Raw genomic sequence first — 16245 nt, 5'->3', positions numbered from 1 at the left:
ACTATAGACTAGACTATAGACTAGACTATAGACTAGACTATAGACTAGACTATAGACTAGACTATAGACTAGACTATAGACTAGACTATAGACTAGACTATAGACTAGACTATAGACTAGACTATAGACTAGACTATAGACTAGACTATAGACTAGACTATATACTAGGGCTATAGACTAGACTATAGACTAGACTATAGACTAGACTATAGACTAGACTATAGACTAAACTATAGACTAGACTATAGACTAGACTATAGACTAGACTATAGACTAGACTATAGACTAGACTATAGACTAGACTATAGACTAGGACTATAGACTAGACTATAGACTAAACTATAGACTAGACTATAGACTAGACTATAGACTAGACTATAGACTAGACTATAGACTAGACTATAGACTAGACTATAGACTAGACTATAGACTAGACTATAGACTAGACTATAGACTAGACTATAGACTAGACTATAGACTAGACTATAGACTAGACTATAGACTAGACTATAGACTAGACTATAGACTAGACTATAGACCTAGACTATAGACTAGACTATATACTAGGCTATAGACTGATAGACTAGACTAAGACTAGACTATAGACTAGACTATAGACTAGACTATAGGCTAGACTATAGACTAGACTATAGACTAGACTATAGACTATAGACTATAGACTAGACTATAGACTAGACTATAGACTAGACTATAGACTAGACTATAGACTAGACTAAGACTAGACTATATACTAGGCTATAGACTAGACTATTAGACTAGACTATAGACTAGACTATAGACTAGACTATAGACTAAACTATAGACAGACTATAGACTAGACTATAGACTAGACTATAGACTAGACTATAGACTAGACTATAGACTAGACTATAGACTAGACTATAGACTAGACTATAGACTAGTCTATAGTCTAGTCTCTAGTCTAGTCTATAGTTTAGTCTATAGTCTAGTCTATAGTCTAGTCTATAGTCTAGTCTATAGTCTAGTCTATAGCCTAGTATATAGTCTAGTCTATAGTCTAGTCTATAGTCTAGTCTATAGTCTAGTCTATACTATATGCCAAAACGATACATAGACTATGGACTGGACTATAGACTAGAATATAGTTCTAATATTGAATAGACTTAGTTCAGACTATAGACTATATTCCAGTCTATAGATCTAGTCTATAGTTCAGACTATAGATTAGACTTAAGTTCAGATTATAGACTAGAATTTAGTCCAGACTATAGACTAGACTTTAGTCCAGACTATAGACTAGACCATAGTCCAGTTTATAGACTAGACTATAGTCCAGTTTAAAGACTAGACTATGGGCTAGACTATAGTCTAAGCTATAGTCCAGACTATAGGCTAGACTATAGTCTAAGCTATAGTCCAGACTATAGTCTTGACTATAGTCTAGACTATAGACTAGACTATAGACTAGAGTATAGTCCAGACTATACACTAAACTATAAGTTAAACTTTAGTAGCCATATCGTCAAATTTTCAATACAAAATCTTAATTTGAAATCTAATTTATATTTATTCAAAATTTTGATTTAATTCTAAATGTATTAAAAAATATATTTTGTAAATAAACTTAACCTTTTAACACCCCTTAAGCATAAATAAACAAAACAATAGAAATATTAAACAGCGATTAATTTAAACTATTTCAAACACACATTTCATTCATAAATATACATATGAATGTATGACGCAACAAAATAGGCCTCTGGTCGGATCAACAACCAACCAGCCGGCCGGCTTTATTTTCAAAGTGAAGATAAGAATATTGCACCCAATTTTTTAAAATCCCATGATTTAAGCAAGAGCTCACGAAGAAAGTTCTTAAGTTAAGCCTGAAAGCAAGAGTATCTTATCAGTGAGTATAATGAAGATCACTCTCTAAGAATGATCTTCTCTCTTGCTCTCTTTTCTGTAGTACTTTGCTCATACGCACTGTGTGACAATCAATTTTAATTACTCTACTTGCGCTGAATATTGAAATAATTTTTATGCTGAATTCATGTTTTCATTTAAAATAGTTTCTATTGTTCTATGTTTTTTTTTCTATGATTTTTTTTTCGTATTCTTGCACCAAAGAAGACCATAAGAAAACTATAAATACCGAAGTCAAGCTTAGAATTTTTACAGTTTTAATACATTTTTAATACATTCAACAACTCGGAAAAAAATAAGGAAAACGGTTCGGTTAAGTGAAATAGTGAAAAAAGTGAAGTGCAAGTGTTTCAAGTGGCAAAAAAAAAAAACATGAATGAGTTTTGAGTGAGAATTTTTGAAAGTGAACAAACAGGATCAAAAGTAAGCAAAAAGATAAGAGAAAGAGATTTTGAAAAAAAATAAATAAAATATTTTAAGAACTAAGAAATCAGAAATGAACAAAAATGAAAAAATAAAAAAAAAATTTTGAAAATCTTATGTTTTTAAAAAATAAAAAAAAATATTGCAGAAAATTTTGCGTTTTTGAAAAAATAAAAAAAAAAATTGAAATTTAACCTCTTCTTGTCTATGTCTAGCCTCTTGAGATTCTATTAAAGTTCCGTCTATATGTCACAGTTTTTCTTTTAATTTCTGCTGCATTCTGTTACACAATTGTCATTCATAATTAATTTCACATATATTTTGTCTTCAGTGCCAACAGGAAATAAATTTTTTATAAAACTTTATAATTAATGATTGAAAAGCACATTTTTTTTTCTTTTAATACTTTTGTTTGTGTTTTATTTAGTCAAAAATTCAATGATAAGAAATACTCCTATTTGTTTTAATGCGTGTCTCTGAAACTATACAAAATTGTTTAATCAAAAATATATAGTGAACTCTAACATTTGGTTTAGAAAAAAAACTAAGACAATTTGAAATTTAAAAGAAGTGATTAAACTAAGAAGTGATTAAACAGAGACGTATAAAAATTTATAGACAAAAAACATGTTCAATGCAAAAGAAAAATGCAGTTTTAATTAAAAATGTTAAGACCGTTTGTAAGAAAAGTGTTTTGATTTCAGAATATGTTAACTAATAAAATTAAAACAGCATTTGATTAAACCAAAATATCTGAACTAGAACAAAACCAGAACAGAACTAGAACAGAACTAGAACAGAACTAGAACAGAACTAGAACAGAACAGAACTAGAACAGAACTAGAACAGAACTAGAACAGAACTAGAACAGAACTAGAACAGACTAGAACAGAACTAGAACAGAACTAGAACAGAACTAGAACAGAACTAGAACAGAACTAGAACAGAACTAGAACAGAACTAGAACAGAACTAGAAACAGAACTAGAAAACAGAACTAGAACAGAACTAGAACAGAACAGAAACTAGAACAGAACTGAAAACTAGAACAGAACTAGAACAGAACTAGACAGACTAGAACAGAACTAGAACAGAAACTAGAACAGAACTAGAACAGAACTAGAACAGAACTAGAACAGAACTAGAACAGAACTAGAACAGAACATAGAACAGAAGAACTAGAACAGAACTAGAACAGAACTAGAACAGAACTAGAACAGAACTAGAACAGAACTAGAACAGAACTAGAACAGAACTAGAAACAAACTAGAACAGAACTAGAACAGAACTAGAACAGAAACTAGAACAGAACTAGAACAGAACTAGAACAGAACTAGAACAGAACTAGAACAGAACTAGAACAGAACTAGAACAGAACTAGAACAGAACTAGAACAGAACTAGAACAGAACTAGAACAGAACTAGAACAGAACTAGAACAGAACTAGAACAGAACTAGAACAGAACTAGAACAGAACTAGAACAGAACTAGAACAGAACTAGAACAGAACTAGAACAGAACTAGAACAGAACTAGAACAGAACTAGAACAGAACTAGAACAGAACTAGAACAGAACTAGAACAGAACTAGAACAGAACTAGAACAGAACTAGAACAGAACTAGAACAGAACTAGAACAGAACTAGAACAGAACTAGAACAGAACTAGAACAGAACTAGAACAGAACTAGAACAGAACTAGAACAGAACTAGAACAGAACTAGAACAGAACTAGAACAGAACTAGAACAGAACTAGAACAGAACTAGAACAGAACTAGAACAGAACTAGAACAGAACTAGAACAGAACTAGAACAGAACTAGAACAGAACTAGAACAGAACTAGAACAGAACTAGAACATAACAGAACTAGAACAGAACATAACTAACAGAACTAGAACAGAACTAGAACAGAACTAGAACAGAACTAGAAACAGAACTAGAACAGAACTAGAACAGAACTAGAACAGAACTAGAACAGAACTAGAACAGAACTAGAACAGAACTAGAACAGAACTAGAAAGAACTAGAACAGAACTAGAACGAACTAGAACAGAACTAGAACAGAACTAGAACAGAACTAGAACAGACTAGAACAGAACTAGAACAGAACTAGAACAGAACTAGAACAGAACTAGAACAGAACTAGAACAGAACTAGAACAGAACTAGAACAGAACTAGAACAGAACTAGAACAGAACTAGAACAACTAGAACAGAACTAGAACAGAACTAGAACAGAATAGAACTAGAACTAGAACAGAACAGAACTAGAACTACAGAACTAGAACAGAACTAGAACAGAACTAGAAACAGAAATAGAACAGAACTAGAACAGAACTAGAACAGAACTAGAACACTAGAACAGACTAGAACTAGAACTAGAACAGAACTAGAACAGAACTAGAACAGAACTAGAACAGAACTAGAACAGAACTAGAACAGAACTAGAACAGAACTAGAACAGAACTAGAACAGAACTAGAACAGAACTAGAACAGAACTAGAACAGAACTAGAACAAACTAGAACAGAACTAGAACAGAACTAAAAACAGAACTAGAACAGAACTAGAACAGAACTAGAACAGAACTAGAACAGAACTAGAACTAAACTAGAACTACTAGAACAGAACTAGACACTAGAACTGAACTAGAACTGAACTAGAACTGAACTAGAACTGAACTAGAACTGAACTAGAACTGAACTAGAACTAAACTAGAACGGAACTAGAACTGAACTAGAACTGAACTAGAACTGAACTAGAACTGAACTAGAACTGAACTAGAACTAAACTAGAACTGAACTAGATCTGAACTAGAACTGAACTAGAAACTGAACTACTGAACTAGAACTGAACTAGAACTGAACTAGAACTGAACTAGAACTGAACTAGAACTGAACTAGAACTGAACTAGAACTGAACTAGAACTGAACTAGAACTGAACTAGAACTGAACTAGAACTGAACTAGAACTGAACTAGAACTGAACTAGAACTGAACTAGAACTGAACTAGAACTGAACTAGAACTGAACTAGAACTGAACTAGAACTGAACTAGAACTGAACTAGAACTGAACTAGAACTGAACTAGAACTGAACTAGAACTGAACTAGAACTGAACTAGAACTGAACTAGAACTGAACTAGAACTGAACTAGAACTGAACTAGAACTGAACTAGAACTGAACTAGAACTGAACTAGAACTGAACTAGAACTGAACTAGAACTGAACTAGAACTGAACTAGAACTGAACTAGAACTAAACTAGAACAGAACTAGAACTGAACTAGAACTGAACTAGAACTGAACTAGAACAGTACTAAAACTGAACTACAACTGAACTTAACTAGAACTAAGGTCTGGAGGCTGGAAACTATAAAAGCTTTAGTTTAGAGATTATAGAGAAGAGAGGCAAACATTCTATATTCTAGAGACTATGTTCTTTCTAGAGACAATAAAAGCTATAGTTTAAACCTGCCCTCAATGTATTTATTTAACTACGTCTCTGCTTGTAATTTTCTTTAATAATACAATTAATTTGTATATTTAGTTCTTTTACTGCATTAATTCATTAATAAGATTTTTTCTTTCAAACATTTTTTATTTTTAATGTCTATTTTAATGATTTTGTTCTAATTTTATATTTATTTACAGATTATTCACTCATTACTTCAAAACTCATGCCTTAATGTATTCGCTGTTGTTGTTGTTTTTGTTCAATAATAATTTTTGTGTTCATTAATAAGAAAAACAAAAAATAAACGAAAACAAAAAAAAATTGCTTTAAACTAAAATGCATTTAAAACATTTAAAAATCTTTTGGTTGTTTATCACCGCCTGTGTTCTACTGCAAATTGTAACTGCCGCTGCCTCTGAGGCTGAAGATGCTAAAGTCAAGACAGGCAAACGTGTTAAACGCATTAAGAAACTAAAAACTCCCAAAAAGCTAGCGGAACGACCACAAGCTGAAGAACCTAAACCGGAAGTAGCAGACTTAGATGATTTGGAAAATTATGATTATAATAATTATGATGAAGGTGAGTTTTGATTTTACATTTCCCTGACTTAAATTAACAAGTAATGAATATTAATAAAAATTGCTATAAATAAATTTATGAGTAGTTTTAATAAAATAAATTTATGGTTTTTTAACTAGACTATGTAGAGATTCTTTAGCAATAAAGAAAAATCATTTATTTATATTTAGAATTTTTATTATTACTTTGTATTTAATGTTCTAAATGACCTTAATTTATAACAGACTTTAAAGCCGGCTAATGTTTTTTTTTAAGATTTTTCCGATAAATTAGCAAAACTTGAAACACTTTTAGGCTATTACCAACAAAAAACTGGGAATTACTTTTTTATAAATATAATTTTTTGTCATTTTATTACTTTAACATATTTTTCAATTAGTTTCAAATGGCGCTATCATCGTCATAGTCATCAACATTGTAATCATCATGGTGAGAATTCATGCATTCCCCTGTTGTACGCTTTGTTAGCGCCACCATCATCATCATTTTCCACATTTCTTTAGGCCACAGTATCAATTGATGTGCATTGTTTCTGATCGTCATGTTACAAATAAATGAAAAGCGTGTATTTTTCATGCCCATATGTATATGGGCTTAAGTGTGTGTGTGCTACTTGCTATAAATGTAAAGTGGTAGATGTGTGACCATTTTGTTTGCCCTACATCAATTATACAAATATTGTATTCTAGTTGTAACCATTCAAATTTATTTTAAATATACCAATGGGAATTCTAGTTCTAGTTCAGTTGTAGTTCAGTTCTAGTTCAGTTCTAGTTCTGTTCTAGTTCTAGTCAGTTCTAGTTCAGTTCTAGTTCAGTTCTAGTTCAGTTCTAGTTCAGTTCTAGTTCAGTTCTAGTTCAGTTCTAGTTCAGTTCTAGTTCAGTTCTAGTTCAGTTCTAGTTCAGTTCTAGTTCAGTTCTAGTTCAGTTCTAGTTCAGTTCTAGTTCAGTTCTAGTTCAGTTCTAGTTCAGTTCTAGTTCAGTTCTAGTTCAGTTCTAGTTCAGTTCTAGTTCAGTTCTAGTTCAGTTCTAGTTCAGTTCTAGTTCAGTTCTAGTTCAGTTCTAGTTCAGTTCTAGTTCAGTTCTAGTTCAGTTCTAGTTCAGTTCTAGTTCAGTTCTAGTTCAGTTCTAGTTCAGTTCTAGTTCAGTTCTAGTTCAGTTCTAGTTCAGTTCTAGTTCAGTTCTAGTTCAGTTCTAGTTCAGTTCTAGTTCAGTTCTAGTTCAGTTCTAGTTCAGTTCTAGTTCAGTTCTAGTTCAGTTCTAGTTCAGTTCTAGTTCAGTTCTAGTTCAGTTCTAGTTCAGTTCTAGTTCAGTTCTAGTTCAGTTCTAGTTCAGTTCTAGTTCAGTTCTAGTTCAGTTCTAGTTCTAGTTCAGTTCTAGTTCAGTTCTGGTTCAGTTCTAGTTCAGTTCTAGTTCAGTTCTAGTTCAGTTCTAGGTCAGTTCTAGTTCAGTTCTAGTTCTAGTTCAGTTCAATATTAGCCAAATGCTGGAGAATATATCAGACAGCAGAGTCCGCCGATTTAGTTCTAAGTAGTTAAGACCCAATATCGGCTAATATCTAGAACCTTAATCGAATATCTTTCAAAAACTCTATTGGCTATAGACTATGGTCTAGATCCAATATCGGCTATTGTCTAAAGACTATATTGGTTATTGTCTGGAGAATATGTCAGCTTTAATAGAGAGAAAATTCATGTATTTTATTATCTTGTCAACAGCAAATTGATGCTGATGGTTGACTAAAAGTCTAAGCAACACACAACATTAATTGAAAAACCATACATAGAGCTACAGGGGACTAACAAAGCAAAAACAAACATTAAGATTCGAATAGTTGACCTAGTGATAAATAGTAGAAATAAATAAATAGAACACGTCAGTGTGTGCATGAGCATTGTAGTAATTGTGACACAAAATAAATGTCTGATTTATGTCTGTATTTAATGGTCAATTGATGTAATTCTTATTTGTGTTTCAGATGTAGATACTGGCGCTGATGTGGAAAAGTATGAGACACATGAGGAAGGTAGTAAGTAGGGTGTGGAGTGAAATGTTTAACGTTTAACTTCAAAATCTTTTTTGTTTCCATTTAGCTGTTGAACCTTCAACTCCTCGCATCCGAGCTGCTGATAATGTTATAGCTGCCTTTTCCTGCCATTTCGAGGGTAATTGGTATCGTGAAAATGATGAGTTCACTAGTGAACGTGATGGTTGTGTTCATAATTGTGTGTGCTTTGAGGGTGAAGTAATTTGTCGGGCTCCAGCCGACTGTAAACCAAATGTTGGGATTGAGGATAGTCAGCTTCCTGAGGAAATTCCGGTAACTACAGCGAAACCTATGCCGCCAACTCCAACCCATCCACAAACACCGGCTTATAATCCTTATGATGGCGTTGTAAATGGTCCTAGAGGTGATCGTGGTTTTACTGGTGCCCAGGGACCTGCTGGTGAACCTGGCTATCCCGGTTCTCCCGGTAATCCAGGCATTCCCGGTAATCCTGGTCCACCTGGTCCCATACCTGATATGAGTTATTATCATCAACAATTAGCTGCTGAATATGCCAATACTGATAAAGGTCCTACCGCTCCTTTATATGCTGCTCCTCAATTTATACAAGCTACAGCAGGTCAACCTGGCCCTCGTGGTCCCCCTGGTAATATGGGTCCTTCTGGTCCTCAAGGCTTTCAAGGTATACGTGGTGAACCAGGTGAACCTGGTTTACAAGGTCCTCCGGGTCCAGTAGGACCACGTGGTTTACCTGGACCTCCTGGTAAAGATGGTACGCCGGGTGAAGATGGTGAGCCAGGTCTTCAAGGTTTAGCTGGTACTCCTGGTCCTCGTGGTTTGCCCGGTCTCCCTGGACAACCTGGTTTAAAGGGTCATCGCGGTTTTCCCGGTCTAGACGGTGCTAAGGGTGATCAAGGTGCTCCTGGTGAGAAAGGTTCCACAGGAGGTATGGGTCCAGTGGGCCCAGTTGGTGCTACTGTAAGTAATCTTCTTCAACGCACTTAACTATATAAAGTAATTAACATATTCCTTTAAAGGGTCCTGCTGGTCCCCGCGGTGAACGTGGTCGTGAAGGTGCTGCCGGTCAACCTGGTGCTCGTGGTTTAGATGGCAATCCTGGTACTCCTGGCCAACCTGGTGCTATTGGCAAACCTGGTCCTCCCGGTTTTCCTGGCATTCCTGGTGCTAAAGGTGATATGGGTCATATGGGTCCCAAAGGTGATCAAGGTTTGCAGGGTCCCCGTGGTGAAGCTGGTCGTCCTGGTGCTACTGGTGAAAATGGTTTGCCTGGTCCCGCCGGTAAAGATGGTATGCCTGGTGATAAAGGTTCTATGGGTGCTCCTGGTATGGCTGGTCCTCAAGGTTTTCCCGGTCCTCGTGGTCCCGATGGTTTGCCTGGTAGTCCTGGAGAGCCTGGTATTAAGGGTGCTCCCGGTCAACCCGGTGAAAGAGGTTACAAAGGTAAATTTAAATAATATGAAATATTAGAAATTGTTTACCATTTCTAATGATTTTAGGTGATCAGGGTATAAAAGGTGAATCTGGCCAGCCAGGTCCACGCGGTTTACCAGGCACTGTAGGTCCAGAAGGTAAACGCGGTAAACGTGGTATGCGTGGTCCAACTGGTCCTGCTGGACCAACTGGTGAACGCGGCTCTCCTGGGTTACCTGGTTTGCCAGGTCCTGATGGTCCCATTGGTCCCAAGGGTACTCCCGGTGATAGAGGCATTCAAGGTCCTGTAGGCGATAAAGGCAGTCCTGGTGATATTGGTCCTCCTGGTGTACCCGGTCTGCAAGGTCTACGTGGTTTACCTGGACGTGTGGGTCCTGCTGGTCGTCAGGGAGCTCCTGGTGAACGTGGTATCCCAGGTGCTGATGGCAAACCGGGTGACCAAGGTCCTCAAGGTTTACAGGGTCTACCCGGTCCAATGGGTATGCCTGGTGATAAAGGTATTCCTGGTGAAAATGGCAAAACTGGAGAACCCGGTGCTCAGGGACCACCTGGTCCTCGTGGTGATAATGGCAAAGATGGTTTACCGGGTGCCCAGGGTCCACCTGGTCCTTCTGGTCAAGATGGTGCTAGAGGTGAACCTGGTCCTACTGGTCCTAGAGGTTTCCAAGGTTTACCTGGTGTAGCAGGAAGTCCCGGTGCTCCTGGTAAAGATGGTGCTCAAGGTCCACCTGGACCACAAGGTCCTTTGGGTCCTGTGGGTTTGAGAGGAGAACGTGGTTATCCCGGAGAAAGAGGTTCTATTGGTCAACCCGGTACACCTGGCGAAAGAGGAGAACCTGGCAACCCAGGTCATGATGGACCACCGGTAATTAAATATGTTTATATAATTAAATCTTTGTTGTTATTAACCAACATAATTTCAGGGCGCTCCAGGTAAACCAGGCGATAAAGGTCACATGGGTGCCCCTGGTATGATGGGTATGCCTGGTCATAAAGGTCTCCCTGGTCCGGCTGGTGTTAAAGGTGAACGTGGTAGTCCTGGTCAAATGGGCCCTGAAGGTCCTTCGGGTCGTCCTGGTGATCGTGGTCCTCAAGGTAATGTTGGTCCTCCTGGCGCTCCTGGTGAAACTGGTGAAAGAGGTGAACCTGGTAATCCAGGTACTCCCGGTGAACAAGGTGCTAATGGTGTGCCCGGCGAGAGAGGTCCAATTGGTCCTGCTGGTCCTCCTGGATTCCCTGGAGCTCCTGGCTTAGCTGGTCTACCCGGCGCTAAAGGTGATCGTGGTTTGATGGGCATTAAGGGTGAACAAGGCATTCCTGGTCCTCATGGTAATCCTGGCGAACAAGGTTTACCCGGTCCTATAGGCTTAACTGGACCAAAGGGTGCTCGTGGTGAAACTGGTCTAAGAGGAGAACCCGGCTTAAGTGGTCTACCAGGACGTCCCGGTGATGCGGGTCCAGTGGTAAGTAGTTTTGAAGAAAATTCTTAAAATATGAAATTTTTACTATTATGACATTTTTAGGGTCAACCTGGTAGCCCCGGTTTACCTGGTGTAGCTGGTCAACCTGGTCTTAAAGGAAACCCAGGAGAAGCAGGACGTCCCGGTATGCCTGGCAATCCTGGCTTACAAGGACCTCCCGGATTAGAAGGACAAAAAGGTGAAACTGGTAGTGATGGTCCTGCAGGTCCTCCTGGGCCTCAAGGACCTCAAGGTCCTCATGGTGATAGAGGTATGCCGGGATTACCTGGACCACCAGGTGCTGCTGGCTTAAGAGGTTTGAGAGGTGCACCTGGAGAACCCGGACAACAAGGAAAACCTGGAAAAGAAGGCGCTCCCGGTCCTCAAGGCATAGCTGGTCCTAGTGGCAATCCTGGTCCGATAGGCGAACAAGGTCCCGAGGGTCCTCCCGGCAAAGCAGGTCCTCCTGGTATTGCTGGACGTCCAGGAGATAAAGGTCCTCCAGGTCAACAAGGTAATCAGGGTCCTGCCGGTAATCCAGGTCTTCCGGGTCCTCCAGGTCCTATGGGTCCAATGGGTCCTCTGGGAGAACGTGGTCCTAAGGGTGAGACAGGCTTACCGGGTGTAGAAGGTCCCATGGGCTTAAGAGGCAAAGCTGGTCCTCCCGGCCCCGAAGGTGTTAAAGGTGAAACCGGTGAACCGGGTCCCAAAGGTATTAAAGGTCACAGAGGCTTAATAGGTTTACAAGGTATGCCTGGTGCACCAGGTCTAAAGGGTGATACTGGTCTTCCCGGAGTACCAGGAGCTCCAGGAAAACCCGGCGAAATGGGCATGAGAGGTCCCCAGGGAAGAGATGGTAATCCAGGACCAGCAGGTCAAGCAGGTCCACCCGGCCCCAGAGGTTATAACGGCAATGATGGCAAACCAGGTCCCATGGGTCCAGCTGGTCCTCCAGGACCGCCAGGTCCACCCGGCGAAACTTTGGGCTATGATGTAGCGGCCTTAACAGCCTTACTAAATCAGGGACAAACCAAGGGTGTAGATGTTTTAGGCGACCAACCTATGCTCGATCAATTTGGTGAAGGTTTAACCGATGAAGAGAAACACGCTTTGGTTTTGAAGGCCTACGAGCATGTAAAGGCCTCTTTCATACGCTTAACTCGACCAAATGGCCAACAATCAGCACCAGCTAAAACTTGCCGTGACCTATTTGCTGCCTATCCCGAATACAATTCTGGAGAATATTGGATTGATCCTAATGATGGTGATCCACAAGATGCTATTCTAGTGTATTGTGAAAAGGAAAGACGTGCCACCTGTATTCGACCTCAACCCAAACAGACTAAGGTAATTAGCTATAAAGGAATGGAAGAGGAGGCGTGGTTAAGCGAGATGCCATCAGGCATGAAAATCCACTATAAAACAGATTCCTATCAAATGGGCTTCCTACAATTGATGTCAGCCAAGGCCACTCAGCAAATAACATTCCATTGTAAGAACACTGTGGCCTACAAGGACGAGGAGAAGGATACCTTAAGGTTGGTTATTGAATATTGAAATACAAGTTTTGTATTTTAAGGTGATTGATATTTTTGCAGAAATGGTTTGAAATTGTTATCGTGGAATGATGCTGAACTAACAGCCGATGGCCCTCAACGTTTGCGATATGAAGCTGTTGAAGATGGTTGCAGAGTAAGTTTAATATGGAACAGACTAGACAATAGACTAGACTATAGACTAGTCTATAGACTTGACTATAGGCTAGACTATAGACTAGACTATAGACTAGACTATAGACTAGACTATAGTCTAGACTATAGACTAGACAATAGACTAGTCTATAGACTAAACTATAGAATAGACTATAGGCTAGTCTATACACTAGACTATAGACTAGACTACAGACTAGACTACAGAGTAGACTATAGACTAGACTAAAGACTAGACTATAGACTAGACTACAGGTTAGACTATAGACTAGACTACAGACTAGACTATAGACTAGTATATAGACAATAATACAGACTAGACAATAGACTAGACTACAGAGTAGACTATTGACTAAACCATAGACTAGACTACAGCGTAGACTATAGACTAGACTACAGACTAGACTATACTAGACTATAGAATAGACCATAGACTAGACTATAGACTAGCCTATTGACTAGCCTATTGACCAGACTATGGACTAGACTATAGATTATACTATAGACTAGACTATAGACTAGACTACAGACTAGACTAGACCACAGACTAGACTATGAACTAGACTATAGACTAGACTATAGACTAGACTATAGACTAGTCTATAGACCAGAATATAGACTAGACTATAGACTAGACTATAGACTAGACTATAGACTAGACTATAGACTAGACTATAGACTAGACTACAGACTAGACTATAGACTAGACTAGACTAAACTATAGACTAGACTATAGACTAGACTATAGACTAGACTATAGACTAGACTATAGACTAGACTATAGACTAGACTATAGACTAGACTATAGACTAGACTATAGACTAGACTATAGACTAGACTATAGACTAGACTATAGACTAGACTATAGACTAGACTATAGACTAGACTAAAGACTAGACTATACACTAGACTATAGACTAGACTATAGACTAGACTAAAGACTAGACTATACACTAGACTATAGATTAGACTATAGACTAGACTATAGACTAGACTATAGACTAGACTATAGACTAGCCTATAGACTAGACTATAGACTAGACTATAGACTAGACTATAGACTAGACTATAGACTAGCCTATAGACTAGACTATAGACTAGACTATAGACTAGACTATAGACTCGACTACAGACTAGACTACAGACTAGACTAGACTACAAACTAGACTATAAACTAGACTATAGAATAGACTATAGACTAGACTATAGACCAGACTGTAGACTATAGACTAGACTATAGACTAGACTATAGACTAGACTATAGACTAGACTATAGACTAGACTATAGACTAGACTATAGACTAGACTATAGACTAGACTATAGACTAGACTATAGACTAGACTAAAGACTAGACTATAGACTAGACTAAAGACTAGACTATAGACTAGACTATAGACTAGACTATAGACTAGACTACAGACTAGACTAAAGACTAGACTATAGACTAGACTATAGACTAGACTATGGACTAGACTATAGACTAGACTATAGACTAGACTATAGACTAGACTATAGACTAGACTATAGACTAGACTATAGACTAGACTATAGACTAGACTATAGACTAGACTATAGACTAGACTATAGACTAGACTATAGACTAGACTAGAAACTAGACTATAGACTAGACTATAGGCTAGACTATAGACTAGACTATAGACTAAACTGTAGACTAGACTATAGACTAGACTATAGACTAAACTAGACTAGACTAGACTAGACTATAGACTAGACTATAGACTAGACTATAGACTAGACTATAGACTAGACTATAGACTAGACTATAGACTAGACTATAGACTAGACTATAGACTAGACTATAGACTAGACTATAGACTAAACTATAGACTAGACTATAGACTAGACTATAGACTAGACTATAGACTAGACTATAGACTAGACTATAGACTAGACTATAGACTAGACTATAGACTAGACTATAGACTAGACTATAGACTAGACTATAGACTAGACTATAGACTAGACTATAGACTAGACTATAGACTAGGACTAGACTAGACTATAGACTAGACTATAGACTATAGACTAGACTATAGACTAGACTATAGACTAGACTATAGACTAGACGATAGACTAGACTATAGACTAGACTATGACTAGACTATAGACTAGACTATAGACTAGACTATAGACTAGACTATAGACTAGACTATAGACTAGACTATAGACTAGACTATAGACTAGACTATAGACTAGACTAAGACTACTAGACTAGAAACTACTATAGACTAGACTTTAGACTAGACTTTAGACTAGACTATAGACTAGACTATAGACTAGACTATAGACTAGACCATAGACTAGACTATAGACTTGTCTACTTACTAAACTATAGACTTGTCTACTTACTAAACTATAGACTATATTATAGCTTAATATATTTAAAAATATTGTTATTCTTTTCGTATTTCCAGAAACGTTCTAATAGCTGGAATAAATCCGTTCTAACCTATACCACCGAAAAATCCCAACGTTTGCCGATTGTCGATATAGCGGTACGCGATGTCCGTGATGCAAATCAAGAATTCCGCATTGAGTTAGGAGCAGCTTGTTTCTATTAGAGGCTTTTTAAAATTTTTGTTTTAAATAAAACAAAATACTTAATTACATTTTAATTAAATTAGTTTAGGAATGATATTTTTACACAATCTCTCTCAAACTCTTAATCTCTTTTAATCGATTTCTCTCTCTCAGCGAACGACCAAATAATATAACAAATTTTTTAAATTAGTTAATTTTAAATTAATAAATGCTTGTAAATTTTAATTTTAAGACAAAATATTTTTGGTATACACAGAGTTATTTAAGATTTAAATTTTTTTAGATTTATAGTTAAAAAATAAGTTAGTTTATATTTAGAAAAAAATATTAAATGAACAACAATAAAGCAACTTTTAAGCATAAAAATATCGATTGTATCATGAAGTTTTTTTAGTATACAGTGGGATCAAAATAATTTTGAAATCAAAATAAAGATGAGATTAACTATTTAGATGTGAATAAAGATTCTAGACTAAAGTCCCAAATTGTCCTTCATTGTCCCACTGTGTGCAATAAATAATAATAAAAATGTATTGTTTTTAGAACTTTAGAATATTGACATAAAAACTTTGAAAGTTTTTTTATAAAAAAATATGCAACAACAATATCATTAACATGAAAGCAATTTTATACCAAATGGCCTACAGCAACGTATTAGCAGAAGGATGGGGAGAAACAGGAGAATTATGTG

The 16245-nt window shown here is 37.2% G+C and overlaps 1 protein-coding gene across 2 annotated transcripts; it reads left to right on the top strand.

Moving 5' to 3' along the window:
* Positions 1-2152: 2152 nt before the first annotated feature.
* On the top strand, positions 2153-15920 carry LOC119605332 (collagen alpha-1(I) chain-like). 2 transcript variants are annotated; one of them, XM_037958371.1, is made up of 10 exons: positions 2153-2331; positions 5981-6363; positions 8341-8391; positions 8456-9348; positions 9408-9831; positions 9888-10687; positions 10746-11285; positions 11346-12820; positions 12881-12974; positions 15428-15920. In XM_037958371.1, exons 2-10 carry the CDS (start codon positions 6120-6122, stop codon positions 15572-15574), a joined length of 4668 nt encoding a protein of 1555 aa, XP_037814299.1. In that variant the 5' UTR covers positions 2153-2331; positions 5981-6119; the 3' UTR covers positions 15575-15920. The 2 variants fall into 2 exon arrangements, with proteins under 2 accessions (XP_037814299.1, XP_037814300.1); XM_037958372.1 differs by having other exon boundaries at positions 8341-8388; positions 15428-15913.
* Positions 15921-16245: the final 325 nt, after the last annotated feature.

Source organism: Lucilia sericata, unplaced genomic scaffold (genome assembly GCF_015586225.1).
Source record: "Lucilia sericata isolate MDLA Ls3-8-SP2 unplaced genomic scaffold, ASM1558622v1 Contig000476F_arrow, whole genome shotgun sequence".
NCBI lineage: Eukaryota > Metazoa > Arthropoda > Insecta > Diptera > Calliphoridae > Lucilia > Lucilia sericata.
The sequence above is the reverse complement of the archived record's forward strand: the minus strand, read 5'-3'. Positions and strand labels throughout refer to the sequence as shown.